The sequence below is a fragment of the Drosophila subobscura genome, chromosome E (assembly GCF_008121235.1).
Source record: "Drosophila subobscura isolate 14011-0131.10 chromosome E, UCBerk_Dsub_1.0, whole genome shotgun sequence".
In the NCBI taxonomy this organism is placed as follows: domain Eukaryota; kingdom Metazoa; phylum Arthropoda; class Insecta; order Diptera; family Drosophilidae; genus Drosophila; species Drosophila subobscura.
Genome location: NC_048531.1, coordinates 2,587,448 through 2,600,373, shown reverse-complemented (window position 1 = coordinate 2,600,373; position 12,926 = coordinate 2,587,448). Strand labels below are relative to the sequence as shown.

The 12,926-nt window shown below is 41.6% G+C and overlaps 2 protein-coding genes across 3 annotated transcripts; both read right to left on the bottom strand.

The window, feature by feature from the left end:
* Positions 1 to 157: 157 nt before the first annotated feature.
* Positions 158 to 1,394, bottom strand: LOC117890594. The gene is made up of 4 exons (XM_034795532.1): positions 1,231 to 1,394; positions 1,053 to 1,178; positions 852 to 1,001; positions 158 to 796 (listed from the first exon to the last, which is right to left on the bottom strand). The coding sequence occupies exons 1-4, from the start codon at positions 1,309 to 1,311 to the stop codon at positions 284 to 286; spliced, it is 870 nt and encodes a 289-aa protein (XP_034651423.1). The 5' UTR covers positions 1,312 to 1,394; the 3' UTR covers positions 158 to 283.
* Positions 1,395 to 1,900: 506 nt separating this feature from the next.
* LOC117890878 (zinc-type alcohol dehydrogenase-like protein C1773.06c) lies at positions 1,901 to 9,965 on the bottom strand. 2 transcript variants are annotated; one of them, XM_034795970.1, is made up of 4 exons: positions 7,729 to 7,743; positions 6,262 to 6,364; positions 2,924 to 3,745; positions 1,901 to 2,848 (listed from the first exon to the last, which is right to left on the bottom strand). In XM_034795970.1, the coding sequence occupies exons 2-4, from the start codon at positions 6,309 to 6,311 to the stop codon at positions 2,431 to 2,433; spliced, it is 1,290 nt and encodes a 429-aa protein (XP_034651861.1). In that variant the 5' UTR covers positions 6,312 to 6,364; positions 7,729 to 7,743; the 3' UTR covers positions 1,901 to 2,430. The 2 variants fall into 2 exon arrangements, with proteins under 2 accessions (XP_034651861.1, XP_034651862.1); XM_034795971.1 differs by lacking the exons at positions 6,262 to 6,364; positions 7,729 to 7,743 and adding an exon at positions 9,786 to 9,965.
* Positions 9,966 to 12,926: the final 2,961 nt, after the last annotated feature.

The window sequence follows — 12,926 nt, the reverse complement described above, 5'->3', positions numbered from 1 at the left end:
TTGCAGCCCTGGACTGCTTTTCAGTACTGTTCTTCGCGTCTTTTTGCAGCACTGACCAGCTGTATTTAAATAAAACGTTAACAATAAATTACGCTCAAAGACATTTTATTCGTATTTAATGCAATTGAATCGAAGCACTTGGATAAACGCGTGAACCCAGTGCACTGCTCGTTGTAATCTTCGGGTTCATTTGTATGTTTTATTTTGCGTGTCTGGCTGATTTTAGCAAAACGTAATCAAAACTTTTCTCGCCTTCCTCGCTAAACCTTTACCTCTGTTGCACTCAACCCCAATTCGCCCAGTCATCATCAGTTGTAGTTGTTTCATTTGGAGGCGTAGTTTTTTTAGTTGCTTTCGTACTGGTGGTTCTTAGCTTAGTGGTTTTTTTAGTTTTGGTTGGTTTGCTCCTTGGTGTGGTTCTTGGTTTTGTGATTTTGCTCGTACGAGTGGTTCTGGGTTTTGTGACCTTGGGTGTTTTCCTAGTTTTGCTTGGTGTGCTCCTGGGAGTGGTTTTGGGTCTTCTAGTCTTTCTTCTAGTGGTTGGTTCCGGAGTACTTGAGACTGGAGCAGCTGGTTCCTCAATGTCATCGTCTTCATAGCCGTTGTCATCGTAATAATACGCAGCTGTCGTGGTGGTCGGGGATGACTCTGTTTTGTTAAGGACCTGTGGGTAGATGGTTAGCATGTAGAGGATGATGAAGTCGTTGAAGAGGATTAGCGATGCCAGCAGATAGTCCTGTATACGCATCTCCGCAAAGCGGCCGCCATTAATTGTCTGGGCGTGGTACATCACGAACTGAGAAGGATAAGGATAAGACATACTATATCCTGGGGATGAGCCCTAGACCTACCATCAGCACAATGAGCCCAATTAAAATCATATAAGCATAAAACGAATATGGCACATCCATAATTTTGTGCATCATGCTCATGAAGACGGTGATGGAGAGGAAGAGGAAGGCCACCACAAACAGAATTACCACATTCAGGGTAAGGTCTTGCTATGAAAGATTATGAGGATTATGAGATGGACTATAGCTGGATATATTTACCGGTAAAACGGATCCGATTAGTATGAAAAGATATGTGAAGAGCACACAGACGAAGAACCAAGCGAGTAAGTTCTTCCAATCAGTTTGGGCCGAAAGGGCGAATAGTCCGATGATCAGAAACTCCACCTAAACGGGGGTTGGGAGCATGAGACAGCTCTAAGAGATCAGAACTACTCACAATCAGCATGCAGAGCAGCCAGTTTAGGCCGAGCACGAATCGCAGCCTCTCGATGAATATGAACATCGTGAAGAGAATCATAGCGCAAATAAAGAATATCAAACTTATCCAATAATATTTGTTGAGGGTCACACGCAAGTCTATGCTGAAGATTCAAATGAAAAGGTGCATCTGGAGGCAACTAGACCTCATCTCAACAAAACTCACACCAAGCAGACACCCAGCCACTGCAATAGGGCCAACAACATCCAAACCGTGGTAATAGCATACACAATGGCCGAGAATTTTCTACGGGACTTGCGGTAGGCCCGGAGTCTCTGGCGACGCTCTTGCATGATCCTGTTGCTCAATTCCTATCCGTATATGGGCTTGCGATTCTTATACATTTAATACAAACGAACAAATCAGATTAGTCAATGAGCGCCTTCTATGATGTGTTGCCTACAATCTGTCTGGTACAATGGCAGCGAGGAACTAACTCTGTAGAGCTGCTGCACTGCTGCACCAGTGGCATCGTTGTCATCATCCAACCATAGCTATAGAATTGGTATTTGTTATGCTTTTATTTTAATGAATAAGAGTAGAGTATAATGTTGTTCTGGGTACGTACGTAATGAGTATAAACATCAAGCAATTGAATCAAACATTTTGCATCGCATGCGTAACAATTTTGTATATAATATTCATAACATTTATTCTGTAATCCGCTTCTGCGTTGGGTCTTGTACGTAATAAATCATTAAAGAAGCATAATATCCGACTACTGAATCTCGTTTTGGGATTTGCTTGGTGGCTTATGTTGGATGATCTGCACTCATACAGTACGCAAAAGTACGAGCAGGATCTAGGGTTCGATTTGGTTTGGTTTGGTTTGCTTACAAATAAAATAAATCACAATCTATATGTACATACAATAATACTCAGAATGCTTACAACTCTAAATCAATGAAAGGAAACGAAACGAAACGAAACTAGAAACTAGACGTGGAGAAGCATCACTGGTTTGGCTGCAGTCCAAAATAAAAGTACAAAACAAGGGCCAGGCCAACAACAAATTAAGCACAATTGATTACGCCTCGAGAGTGTTGCAGGTTACAGGTTGTTTTGTGGTTGTGTGTCACTTGAATACATCTAACAGATATCGATATTGAATGAGTTAATGTTTGATAGCAGAAATACGCTTGGCCTCCGCGCCGATGTCTACTCTATGTCGTGGAAGCGGAGAATGGCGCGTCCTGGTATTTCGGAGTTACACAGCTTCTGGATAACCTCGGCGGCCTGTTCGCAGGGGAACACTGAGTGTGGCGGCGGCTCAATCTTTTTGCTGGCCACAAGCTCCACAAGTTCCGCCAACTGTTCGGCGGTGCCATTCGAAATTGGTGTAATCTCCTGCTGGTACTCGTTCGAGAGCCTGGAGAACTTGGGTAGCAACTTCTCGGCCACCTCTTCGCTGATCAAGACCACACCACCCTTGGATAGGCAGTGCATGGAGCGGTGGAGACTTCTGGATGTTGTTCCAAAGTCAATTACCACATCGACGGCCCCACCGCACACATCCTTGGTGCGCTCAATGAGCTGTGGTTCATACAAGCATTCATTCCACTGGACAACGCTGACACTACAAGCAGAAACAAACACAAAGAATTTCCATTTTAGTAATCCGCGTGTGGCAGCAAAATCGGGTTCCACTTACTTCTTGATCTCTGTGGCCAAGCGGAAGCCCTCGTCCCGAAGACTGGCCACTGTGATGTCCACATTGTCGGCGCCAGCCAAGGCAAAGTGATAGGAAGCGATTCGCACGGCCCACAGTGCAAGGCCGCCAGTTCCGACAATTAGGATTTTGCAGTTCTTCTTTTGATCGGAGCTTGCGCGCTGAGCGAGGATCTGTGTGACCACCGCCTGTGCCTTGAAGACGGCGTTCATGGCCAACAGGGCGCCCGTGGGCAGCATAGCCGCCACTTCCATTGGCAGGCTGTCGGGTATGGGCACGATGTGCTTTAAGTCGGGCACAACCAGAAGTTCGGCATAGCCGGCGGGGGTCTCATCGAACGGATAGACAATTACGCGCTGTCCGATACGCAGGCCGCAGTTGGTAGTCTCTGTGACATCCGAGCCCAGTGCCTCAATTACGCCAGCCACCTCGAAGCCCGGAAAGAACGAGCCCTCTCGAATGCCCTGGTGAGCGGGCGACGACATAGAATTCACCGACGGACAGTAGTCGCTCAAATCCGAGGACACTGAAGACATGCTGGTTATAGAGTTGGAGCGATCCCGACGACGATAGCACGCGCCGGCGCACACAATCCTGATCCGAGCACCCAGTGCTGGCGTGTCCTCGATAGGCACAAAAAAGTTGAAGACGCAGTTTTTAGCCCCCGGCCCGGGAGACTCAATTGACACTTGGCGACACAATTTGTTCATGTTGTGTTTCGTATGATGAAGATCTGAATCGGTCGGCGGCAGAACAGACGACAGGGATAATGAGTTCAAAGACAGCGAGGTATCTGTTGTTCCGCTGCAAATACACGAACGACAAAAGATTTTAATCTCGTAAAAAAGTATCTCATATTAAGAATACAAATTTGTATTCAGCCCAAGTTAGCCTAAATTGATTCATAAATAGAATCCAGCTTTTAATCATATGAAATCTTGATCTGAATGGTTGGACTGGCTGTACATAAATCGCATTCTCTTCAGCACTTGATATGCTATCAAAAACTGATAGTCTACGTCCGATTTTCCTATGTACAAGCCCCAGCACAAACGATAACTCTAGATTTCAATGCCAACAGCATTTCAACATTTCCCATGTAAATAATATTCAAGTAATTTGTTTTTTTCGTGAACTAACACCATATGGGGTGCGGCAGCTAAGGCGTATCTGAAAGGCCAAGTGGGCAGGCCAGATAAATATTTGTTATTTGTTACTCGGAACAGAAATTCCTGTTTGATATGGATCCCTATCCCTATCCCTTCACCTCAATGACTTGAAAATACTTTAATTATAAGAACCGCCTCTCATTAGATTTGCTTAATATACGAAAAGAGCTGGAAAAATATTTGCTCATAAAAAGATGTAATTTTGTTTGCCTCTAGTATGTACAATATATTTGCCCCGTCTGGCTCGCCAATTAGGGGATATTCCAAGCCAGAGAGATAAGAATGACTGGATAATCGACCATCGCCCAAATTGCACCTATGTATGTACATATGTATGTATGTTTGTAGATAAGCTACATATACATACATACAGTTGTGTTCAATGAAATAGTAGTGCCGCACCCCATCACTTTCACAACAATTTTTGAGACCCTTCCAGTCTTTCAAATTAAACAATTTATACCTTTTTGAAAAGATTGGAAAGTAAGCATTATAAACCCGATGAAATCTTATTCCATTTGTATTCCATCTTCTTGTTTTACATGAATTTAGAAAAATACCCATGAAAACTGCTGTTCAATAAAATAGTAGTGCTGGGTGCAAGTATTAAAAAAAAATTAAAAAACAAATTAAATCAATTCAAAAGAGTTACCATCAGTAAGCTTAGTTTATATACCCAATATTTTGATGAAAGAAATGTTTGAATATAGCGGTACTTTTGTTTTTGGAGCGTAGAAGTAATCATTGAACGGTCCAATATGGAAGACTTTAGAATTAGACTAAAAACTAAAATCAGGAGTTATAATGGAATTCAAAACTAATTTGAATGTGCTTTTACTGCTATATTTAATAGTTTAAACTAAAAAAAGCACCCTGAAAAATGATTTTTTATGCGAAAAAATTGTCTTTTAGTAGATGGTCGAAGATGGTCGAAGGCAAGGTCAAGGTCTTCAATATCCTCAAAAATTATGAAAACAATTTTATATCACACTGTAAGTGTTATGACAGCTCGTTGACGAATGACTTCATATTATTTAATTGCAAGAAGTCCCAGAAAGCTACGCGTTTGTCTCTGAGAGTAAAGGAGTATACAGCTAAAGTTTGCAAGAACGCATGTGGCTGAGCTGTGTCGCAGTAACAAAAAAATACTTTTGACTGATGAGTGTAAAGTTGTATAATATGGTAAGAAATAACAAAAAGAATAGGTTTGGCGTTCACAGACATCAGATTACTGTTCAAATTCTTGAAAAAAAACGGTGTTGGGCATGTTGGGCTGATCCTTATGAGCTCCAGTCCACATGAAGTGGTACTTCCTAGCCTCCTAGTTGGAGCATTTTACAAAAATGTGTGGGCAAGCATGCTTTTTCATACATTACATTCATATTCCAGTTGAAAAAAACCTTTGAAAAGGAGCTTTCAACAAGATAATGATCCTAAATACTCAAGAAAGCTCGCCAACTGGGTGGGGAAATTGGGTTTCATCTGAAAAGATCGGCGTTTTTCGATGTTCAAATCAGTCCCTGGATCTGAATGTTATCAAAATCTTATGGGGAAATGCCAAATGCATTATAATAAATGCAATTCCGGCATCCAGAGTAAGGTTAGAGCCAGTGGTTGAAAAAGGATTGGCTAAAATCCTATTGGAGCTTGGGCAGGACCTTATTAATTCCTTCCAGGCGGGAGCAAGGAAGTAACTAAATCAAAATTATTAAAAAACTAAATTTTAAACCTCAAGAAACATGTAGCATATGAAAGATAGGTATTAACTTAAGTGTCGGTTTTTTTTCGATTTTCAAAAAATTCACTACTATTTCATTGAACAGCAGTTTTTATGGGTATTTTTGTAAAGTCATGTAAATCAAGAATATGGAATGCAATTAATCCAAAATTCCTTCTGGTTCGTAATGTGTATATTCCAGGCTTTCTAAAAAGGTATCACTTGTTTAATTTGGATGATTGAAAATGTCTTAAAAATAGTTTTGAAAGTGGTGAGGTGCGGCACTACTATTTCATTGAACACAGCTGTATGTATGTATGTCACCCCTGCCACTTTCATTCAGCCACAATTTGCATGCACATACATACATACATACATATGTACATTTGTGCACATGGATGTACAATGTGCATCCATATGCCTATTTAGTTTACCTTCTTGAACTATGCAAGTTGTGTGGTTGACTGCAGATATCGACCGGCATTGTGTATTCTTCTCTTCGCTTTTCTGCGTTTACACTTGCTTCGATGGTTGTATCTCAATTATAGCTAAATGTAACACCGTCTTGAAAATTACTACTAGCACTTTCACTCAACACTTTTTCTCTTATTGTTAGACGGATCTTTCTCTTTGCTGCACTTTGTTCAGATTTTCGCGTCTTGACCAGCGCACTTCCAAAGAACAACTCAGTCGTAAATGCGCCGGATCGGCCGCTAAAAAGCAAAACAGGCCGGCCGGGGGTATATTAATGAGACGGTAAGGTACGTCGAATTAGGGCACTGTTGGTTTATTATATTATATGTGAGAAAAATGCGAAGATCTGTGCGGAGAATACGAGAGTATTTGTGGCAAACAATATACATACATTTAGGAAATTGTTATCCTATGGAGTCGACTGCCATACCTTATGCATAATATGCCCAGTAACAACAACAACAGATGTTGAGCACGCACTGACTGCCTGATAAATAAAGGCCATGAGTATCTCGTTCTTCTTCTCTCTCTCTCTCTGCATTGCATTACTCTCTCGCCTACCCTACCCTTCTCTGCTGGACTATAAAATCTGTAGAAATGCATTTGGTATATGTACATACATATACATATGTATGTATATGTACATACGTTTATAAAATGAAATATTTTGTGAAATGAGAAAATTTGCATATTCATTTATACTATGAATTTTATAGGGTAATTGCACCAGGAACTACCTCACCACACAATATATGTATGTATACATACGTACATATGTACATATACATATACATACATACATATGTATGTACATACACACATTTCCGAAATGGAAGACGCAGGAGGGAGAAAAGCCATAATAAAAAATAATACAAAAATATTATTAATCAAGAACAACAAATGCATTTGGCCAACGCGTGTGACAGATTTATGCCCAAAACAAAGTCCGAGCTGGTCAGAAACCCCTTGTCAAGGTGTTGGCGATTGTGTTGCCGGGTGGCGGCCACCAAATTTGTTTTTGATATTTCTGCGACAACATTTGTATGTATGTATGTATGTACATACATATGTACATATCTACGTATGTGCATATGTATGTATTAGTTCAACAAAAGGATGGGGTGATGAGGATGCCCCCATTAGTCACGTCGGAGTCTCTGTTGAAGCGCATCGTATCACATTCTGAGCTTTTAGGTCTAATTCTGTTTCGGCTATAATCCAATGCACTAGAACACTCTAAACATTGCAAAACAAGCAGCAAAGCAATTTTGGATAAGGTTCTTGTACACAGTAGATCACAAAAGTCTTTCAACGATCGCTATCATTATCATATCGACTCCAGTTCGTTAACAAATAGCAATGTTGCCCTAGGTTGTGGCTGCATGTATTTCGAAACTAAGCTAAAGACAACGAAAATATGTACATACATATGTATGTATGTATGTTTCGAGCATTTTAGACTCAGCAACTGAGGCAAACAAATAAATGTTTATGTGGTATGTACGTATGTATGTAGGTGTGTAGGTGAAGTGGATGTTTGAATGAGAGTGGAAGAGGGTAAGAACAAACCCAAAGCACGTGCTGGATGCGTGATAATCACGCACAAGTTGGCTGACAAGGTCTCGACTCTCTCTCTCTCTCTCTCCCTCTCTCTCTCTCTCTCTGCTTCGGTGTGTCTACATCTCCACTGCAGTGGGTTGGAAAAAATGCGGCAGACAAATGCGGAGATGAATGAAGAGTTCTTTGTACGTACATATTTTGTTTTTCTGTGTTAGCCATATGTACATACATATGTATGTATATATGTATTTATATGTAAACATTTACATACGTATGTATGTACATATATACATACATATTTATAGATAAATATTCGTTTATTTACAGGAATGTTTTCGTGAAACTTACATCCCACTTACTTTTAGCCTGTGTTCAGGAGCTTTACCCAAAATTAACAATCATAATTCAAGATTAAAGGCTCAGAAAACCGATTCTAGCGGAACAACTGTTCGTTGGAAAGGCGAAAGTACAATTTAAAATACATACAACGAATTTATACACTAATTACGAACAATAAATGTACATACATTTGTACATAAATATGTACATATGTATCTTCAATTAAGTGCTCGGACTCGGCTCCAATTAAAGAGACAAGAAGAACTTTGGACATACCGAAGAGATCATGATCCTCTCTCCTCATCTCGATCAGCGGCACACGAGCTAACTATTTACTGAATTATTTATTTATTTGTTGTTCTTGCTATTGTTGGACCGACCACATTTGTTGCCGTTCCAGTTAATTGTATTTAATGGGTTGGAATCAATCAAATTTAATGATCGATCGGGAATGCAAATTTGTCGCATCGTCGCGCCGAAAAAATGTGGGCCACTTCCAATGCATCTTGTGGCTCGCAGCAGATTTACATATGTATGTATGTACATACAAATGTACATAATATGAATGCACATATGCAGCAATGAGGCATAACATTTTATTGCACTCTTTGACAGTCGACCGCGATGAACTGGGCTATTTTTAGTCCCTTTGTGTGCGAAAGCGATCAACGGCAAACGCAATCATGTACAGATCGTCCAGCTTTTGTTTTTCCTTGTGGGTTCGCTCCACCCGAACCCGAGTGGCATATACTCTAATTTACTATCATTGATTGTGCAATAATCTTAATGCTCAGTAACCGGTGATATTTCAGGGGTATACGAGCATGAATTAAGTTGTTTTGTGACTTCGTAATGATCTGATTTCGTGAACACACAGATCAGAGAAATCGTGTTATTAATTACTGTTCACAGAACCAGGTAAACAATTTTAAATTGAATCTATGTTGAGGTATTATATCATTTTCGAGCGTTTTGGCAACACAGGGTTGGCCCAAATCATCAAGTGCTGATAAGAAAGCGCTCTCTAATGATGGCATGGGCGAACGCGTGCTATTGTACTTGTAAATACACAAACAAACTTTTTAATTTACAAGGGTGCTTGAGTTTACTTTTGTTGGTCGCTTAAAATGTTGTTTACTCTGTGATTCGTAGCACCAATTAAACACGCTCATGGTTGAAAATATAAAATATGTATGTACATATGTATATACAATGTAAATATTACGGTAGGTAAGTAAGGATACAAGGACGATGCACGAACATACATATATGTATGCATACATATGTACATAGATACATAAATGTTTGTATGGAAACGCACACATATGTATGTATTACATACATACATACATATGTACATACATAAACGAGAGAATATTCCGGCAAAAAACGCCCTGACTGGGGATCAAATTACGCAGCAGAAATTCACAGAGGACGAAAAATCGAAACAGGAACGGTGCCGACGCCAGTAAAATGTGAGTAAGGTGGAGAAAAATGGAGCTTCCTTAACCTGGGGCTTACGTTCAATTGTTCTCATGCATGTCAAGAAAGTAAATTGCGTAATGTGAATTAGTTTCCAGCTTACCTTGTAAAAAAGTTAAAAGTGTCGGTACTCCTCGATTATAGATATAAAATTATTTAACTGTTCGATATCAAAATATGTTCTGTGTCTGTTAACTTTATTTGTAATAATTATAAAAACGCATTTGCAGCGTCGCAATTTGCAGTAACTTTTTGCCACTCTTGTTTTGCTTGCCAATCCTTGTCTACTGTTTCATTTGTGAAGCACAGCGTACTGCAGGATAGGTTTGGTTTGACTTTGAAGTCTCCTTTGCTAAATACAAACAAACCCAGGGTGTACGTTGAAATGTAAGAATTGAGATTGCGCAGAAACACCCAATGATTTTTGCAGTTCAAATAAAGCCGTTATGGATTGGTTCGCCGGAACTAGTTCACTATTGGTGCAAATTAACCTGCAGATAGGCTACGAATTTAAAACCGCTTCAATTTAACAGAAATCGTGTTAACATGGACAGTGGAAAACACTCCCTTGATCTAAATAAAATCACCAGTAGAATTGCATTCTTCAAGTATTGAAGGGGTCAGATAAACCTTACCTTGAATAAAAATTATAAATAAAACGGTTTTCAACATTAACTAAATCCATCATTGAGGATTGGCAACTCGGTTTAATTTACATTTACACAGGAGGGCACCTTGCTCCTGAAGGGTGATTTTGAATGGATGGATTCTTTTCGATTATCTTCGAACGAGTATAATTTTTTGGGATCACTACTTAAATTTTTACCACATTGGGAAAGACATAGGTTATAAAATTTCTTATTGATAGTAAGAATGTGAGAGCGAACAGAAGAATCTTGAGCAAAGACAAAGACAAAAATCCAGTTATCTGTTACTTTTTGTAGCGCCGGGATTTTTACTTTTTAGGTAGGGCAGATACTTGGAAAACCCGGGAGGTTTACAGGAAACATATACGATCGGAGACAGAAGAGTTAAGCCAGGTTTCAGTTATTGCGATAGCGTCGAATCCAAAAGAGGCACTGTCCGTATGTATTTTGGACAATTTACCTAAACGACTGCGAACATTCTGATATTAGATGGAGAAATGGTTCCTTAGTTTTTTGAATTCATAGGGACAGTAGCTCTAGGATTTTGGATGCTGTTGTGGATGGCATCACTGCCAACCGAGTCCGAAGTTACATAGATTGACAGGGGTATGGGCTAGGCGTGAAAAATGCTGGAGGCTCCGACGGCGGATGGACATTGTGACATCGCTTCGGCCGGGGTATGCTCGCCGTTCCGGATTCACAGAAATTTGTAGGTTTCTGGATGTGGTAGCTGAAAGAGAGGTTTCAGTAGGTTCAAAAATTAGGCTAGGATTAGGCGGTGATAGAAGTATCGTTCTTTATTGGTGTTAGTTTTACAGAGTTTTGGATGTGGGGGCCGTCGGTGGGTCCGGACGGATGTCTTCTAGGTATGTGGGAACTAATGTTTTTGCAGTGGCTTTGTTCTCTTAATGTTTAGTCTTATATCCTGATTGATCCTAATTATGAGTAATATGAATTGTGACGCCGGCGCTTGGTGCTGCGGCGCTGGGCCTCACACTCCCCCCTCCTCTTCTAGGAGAGCGCGGTCGGTGGGGCCTTCTTTTGGTTGACCGCGAACCATTTGCCGATGCTTACGTGCCCGGTTCGTCCGATCTTCACCCAGCAATTTTCCGCTTGTTGTGTTCGCCGCCGAATCTTGAACCTTTTTTGCTCGTGGGCGCGTCGGTCGGCACACCGCTTCTTTAGCAATGTGATGTGGGCTTTGTCCAATTTGGTTTCGGCCGCCACCTCCCACAGGTCTGGGATGGTGCTGCCCTCTGGTGTCCGTCGTCCTTCGGGTGCTGCTGCGTCTTCTTCTGTTGGGCGTCTGTCAGTGCCGAGTTCTAGGACGTCGAAAGTTTCGAATTTCTGCACTTCCGTTGCGATCCATTTCTCCGTTTCATTGTCCATCGGCTCTGGCTGTGTGTTATCTGTTTCCGTCCTGTCCAAGTCCAGGGCTATGTTCTTACCGATGACTACTTTGGCCTGTCCACATGTCATTGAAGTGCCCGCGTCTCTTAGAAAATCCATTCCTATTATCGGGGTGTCTGGTACTCCGTTCATTATTAGGAACGATTGTGTGGTTTCTTTTCCCCCTAGTTCCACCTTGGTTTCGAACCTGCGGGTTATTCTCCGAATGCTGCCGTCTGCTAGTTTAATTAGCCTCCTCTCTATTCCTTCCACTCCTTCGTTTCGTAGTTTCCTGGCCGTCTCTTCGTTGATCATGCACCTCGTGGCCCCTGTGTCGATTGCCACTTTCACCATTTGTTTGCCGATTCGGGCCCATCCTAGGAGTTTGTTGTCCTCGTACTTTAGTTGGGTTGTATCCCGCTTCCCTTGTTCTGGGGCTCGAGAGCATCGCGGTGCGACTCCGCACCTTGCGCGTTTCCCTGCGGCCTTCTGCAGCAGTCTATTGTGCGCACTCCTGCTATATAAAATGGGTTTTCTGTTGCATGTTGGGGATTCATGCCCATTCTGTCTACATCTACGGCATTAGCTTTGCCTGGCTTGGGGCCTCTGCCATGTTGATTCGTGCATCTCGAATTCCTCCAGTGTCTTCTTCCTTGCCGTTTTTGGTTCTCCTTGTTGGTCCTTCATTTGCGGCTTGGCTTGTGTTGACTTCGGCGATGTTTGCCTGGGGCTCATATTCCTTGCTTGTCCGTTTCCCAGCTGCTCCAGTCTGTCCAGGACCGGTTTTGGCAAATCCGCCCTCTCTGTAAATTGTAGTAGTTGTCTCCTTAGGATTTCCACTCCTTCCGTTTTATCCAGACCGAATTCCTCGCAGAAGCTTAGTAGTTCTGCCTTCGTTGCCTGCTTAATCCACACTTTCGCCATCTTGACCATACTTGGGATTCCAATTTCTATGCTACCACAACCTGCTCAGGCGCCACTGTGACGTCGCTTGGGCCGGGTTCACAGAAATTTGTAGGTTTCTGGATGTGGTAGCTGAAAGAGAGGTTTCCGAAGGTTCAAGAACTAGGCTAGGATTAGGCAGTGAAAGAAGTATCGTTCTTTATTGGTCTTAATTGTACAGAGTTTTTGATGTTTTGATGTGGGGGCCGTCGGTGGGTCCGGAGCGATGTCTTCCTTCGGTTGGATGCTCGGCCGCACGTGGATGC

Excerpts from the sequence above, each read along its gene's own strand:
- LOC117890594 (XM_034795532.1), bottom strand. The coding sequence starts at position 1,311 with ATGATTCTCTTCACGATGTTCATATTCATCGAGAGGCTGCGATTCGTG. Across the intron at positions 1,002-1,052 it reads TAATCGGATCCGTTTTACCG|CAAGACCTTACCCTGAATGT; the intron begins GTAAATATATCC and ends AATCTTTCATAG. Across the intron at positions 797-851 it reads TTGGGCTCATTGTGCTGATG|TTCGTGATGTACCACGCCCA; the intron begins GTAGGTCTAGGG and ends TATCCTTCTCAG.
- LOC117890878 (XM_034795970.1), bottom strand. The coding sequence starts at position 6,311 with ATGCCGGTCGATATCTGCAGTCAACCACACAACTTGCATAGTTCAAGA. Across the intron at positions 3,746-6,261 it reads AACTTGCATAGTTCAAGAAG|CGGAACAACAGATACCTCGC; the intron begins GTAAACTAAATA and ends GTGTATTTGCAG. Across the intron at positions 2,849-2,923 it reads TTGGCCACAGAGATCAAGAA|TGTCAGCGTTGTCCAGTGGA; the intron begins GTAAGTGGAACC and ends TTCTGCTTGTAG.